Source organism: Hyaena hyaena, unplaced genomic scaffold (assembly GCF_003009895.1).
Source record: "Hyaena hyaena isolate Hyena2069 unplaced genomic scaffold, ASM300989v1 scaffold_219, whole genome shotgun sequence".
NCBI classification, from domain to species: Eukaryota; Metazoa; Chordata; class Mammalia; order Carnivora; family Hyaenidae; genus Hyaena; species Hyaena hyaena.
In genome coordinates this window covers 750,239-753,269 of record NW_024080850.1, presented here as the reverse complement: position 1 = coordinate 753,269, position 3,031 = coordinate 750,239, and the positions used below count along the sequence as shown (strand labels likewise).

General features: G+C 63.2%; 1 protein-coding gene across 1 annotated transcript; it reads right to left on the bottom strand.

Annotated features, from left to right (window-relative positions):
* Nucleotides 1-949: 949 nt before the first annotated feature.
* Nucleotides 950-2,605, bottom strand: CLDN5 (claudin 5). Its single transcript, XM_039242814.1, has one exon. The coding sequence runs from the start codon at nucleotides 2,266-2,268 to the stop codon at nucleotides 1,612-1,614; it is 657 nt and encodes a 218-aa protein (XP_039098745.1). The 5' UTR covers nucleotides 2,269-2,605; the 3' UTR covers nucleotides 950-1,611.
* Nucleotides 2,606-3,031: the final 426 nt, after the last annotated feature.

Below are 3,031 nucleotides of genomic sequence, written 5' to 3'. Positions count from 1 at the left end.
CAGAAGTAAAACTGCATTCATTCAAAGCACCTAGAGTGGGGCTGGAAACAAGGAGCTCTCAGTGACTGTAACAGATAACTCTGGTGTGCTCTGTTCTCCTGTGACCCCCAATCCCTGGCTTCCTGGGCCAGGCCAGCACTGGCTTCCAAGGGGTCCCACTCACAGGAGGAAGGTTACACAGGGTGCTCCCAGCAGGGGCTGGCACTTGTGCTAATGGTCAGCACAAGTCTGGGCTGGCCGCCAGGCCAGCTACATGAGCATGGACCCTGCACAGATTGGCAGAAGAGCCAAGACAAGGGGCTGGAGCCTGGCCCGGGCACTCTCTGGGCAACCTGCACAAGTGCCTCCTCCCCATAGCAACGTGCTTGTGGATCTACAGCTAGCTCTGCTGGAGCCCAGCACACATCCTGAATTCTCCAGTTCCTGCTACACTGTTGACTGGAAAGGTCCCAGTCTGTATTTTACAGATGTCTGGTCATTTGCTGTGATCCACAGGTGAGCCCTGAGAAGGCAGGTGGAAAACACCCAACCTGTGGTGGTGCATGGACCCCGGCCTCTTCTCAAAGCCAGTAGCCTGGCAGCCCACCCTCAGCACTTCCTGCATCTGAAAATGCCACTCTCTGGCTAGTGGCTGGGGGACCTGGGGTGGGGGAGTGATTTCCAACCTGCATCCTCTTCTGGGGTCTGCATCAGCCTCCTGCCCCAGGCTCTTCTGACTACAGATCTCACCTTCCTGGGTTGCGGTGAGCTGTAGCTGAGTGTTTCCCACCCAGTGGGAAGGTGACTGAGTGGCAGGGAGGAGGAGGGATAAGGCCATCCATCTTCTGGGTCCCAGGGACAGCCCTGGAGGTCTTCCAAAAAAGCCTTTCAGGGAGGAGTTGGTGGGTGGGTGGATGAGGGGTGCTGCTGGGCACTGGCAGTGACTGGACAGAGGACAGGACACAGGTGGGAGGGTATTCAAACAATTTACTAAGCAAATTCTTACCCTCCCCGCAAGCTTAAAGGAGGGCAGGGCCCTAGCTCCCCGCGCAGGATCTGGTGCCCATTAGCCTCTCCTGGGGAACTGCTGGGGTGAGACAGGGAGGTCCAGGCCAAGTCTTTCGAGCCCCCCCCCTGGGCTCAGGCCCCGCTGTTTAGGGTAAAGGCAGGTTGTATACATCCCTCCGGCAGTCCAGGCTGGGGTCCCTGGGCTTTCCATCTGCCTGGCTGGAATCAGCAGGAGCCGCTGGGGAGGATGGCGGCATCCAAGACCCTGAGGGTCGGGGAGGAAAGTGGCATTTCAGTCCATTGTCCATTCAGCCTAAGGAACCCACGCCCAACTCACATCGGAGCAACGAAAAAGAAACTGAGCAAGTCCTCCCCAAGTGCGTGGCTCCTGTTCAGGGCAGGGCGCGGCCCAGGGCCCGGCTAGTGGCTGTAGAAGAGAACGGGCTGCGGGCGCGTGAAGTCTCAGTCGGTCGGTGCGCCGTGTCCAGGCACTGAGCCGACCATTCCGCAGAGACTGTGCGCCGCGCCACCTGGCATAGGCTGCCGCCCATGCGGGGCTCCCCTGGGCACTCGTCCCGCTTGCAGGAGTGGCCGGCGTAAGGGGTCCCGCCGAGTCTGGCGCCTTCAGACGTAGTTCTTCTTGTCATAGTCGCCGCTGGCCGTGGGCCGCCGCGGAGCGGAGTACTTGACCGGGAAGCTGAAGTCAGGGCGGCCAGCACAGACCCAGGCGCCGCAGCACACGAGGCCGCCGCCGCACATGAGCAGCGCGGAAGCCGCCCAGCCGATGTACAGCGCCGCGCCCAGCTCGTACTTCTGCGACATGGGCACGGTCGGATCGTAGAACTCACGGACCACGATGTTGGCGAACCAACAGAGCGGAACGAGCGCCAGCAGCCCGCAGAGCGCGTAGAGCGCGCCGCCGGTGAGGGCCACGCGCGCCTTGGCCGGACCCGGGGCCACGCAGGTAGTGCACTGCGCGCCCGCCAGGGTCACGAAGAGCGCGACGAGCGCCAGCAGCACTGCGCCCACGGTGAGCGCCCGCGCCGCCTGCACCTCGGTGCTCAGCGCCAGCACCGAATCGTACACCTTGCATTGCATGTGCCCGGTGCTCTGCACCACGCACGACATCCACAGCCCCTTCCAGGTGGTCTGCGCCGTCACGATGTTGTGGTCCAGGAAGGCAGTCACCTGCCACATGGGCAGCCCGCACGCCAGGATCAGGCCCACCCAGCCCACCAGGCACAGCACCAGGCCGAGGATCTCCAGCGCAGCCGACCCCATGGCTAGAGGCGAGATGGACGCCAGACGGCACCCGGGCCTCCAGGAGGGCGCGGCGATGCCTTGGTGGAGCGGCTTTGTGCCCTGAGAGGGCCCTGGTGCCTCTACGCCCGGCTCACTGCCGGCTCACCACCTCCAGTCCACAACTCCAGCAAGTCTACAGCACCGCCTCAGAACTGCGGGCGCCTCTGTGGGGGCTTCCCATTTGAAGGTTCGGGGGCGGACTCTACCCCGCGGGCCCGGCCCCTCGTCCTCGAGTAGCCAATCCGTGCGCCGGCCATCGACCCTCAGCCAATCACAGGCGCCCCCGGCAGCCGGAGTTAGGGCAACAACAGCCCCCGGGGGTAGCTGAGGGCGCGGGAACACTCCTCTCCAGGCCGCCGCCCCCGAGCCTTTTACCCGCTCTTGTCCAGAGCTTGTTCAGGACTGACCTGAGGTAGCTGGGCTCGCTCTCTGCGGGCACCCACTCCCTGTGTCCCAGCCTCTCCATTTCAGGGAGCTGCGTGACTGCACCAACTTCTCCCGCTACATCCAGGAATGAGCCTGAAGGTCTCTACCACCCAAGCCAGCTCCACTCTACCCTTCACCATCACCGCCTTGCAGAGGCTTGTGTGGGGGACTCTTGTCCACCGACAGCTCGCTCTCTTACTCCAGGAAGCTCGCCCTGGAGTTCAGTCGCATCCCCAGCCCCTTCTCCGCACCTTTACTGTGCAGTTCCTCTCTCCGTCCTGGCACTGTCTCCCAGAAGCCAAGAGTCCAGGCAGGC

Coding starts and splice junctions, on each gene's coding strand:
- CLDN5 (XM_039242814.1), bottom strand. CDS start 2,268: ATGGGGTCGGCTGCGCTGGAGATCCTCGGCCTGGTGCTGTGCCTGGTG.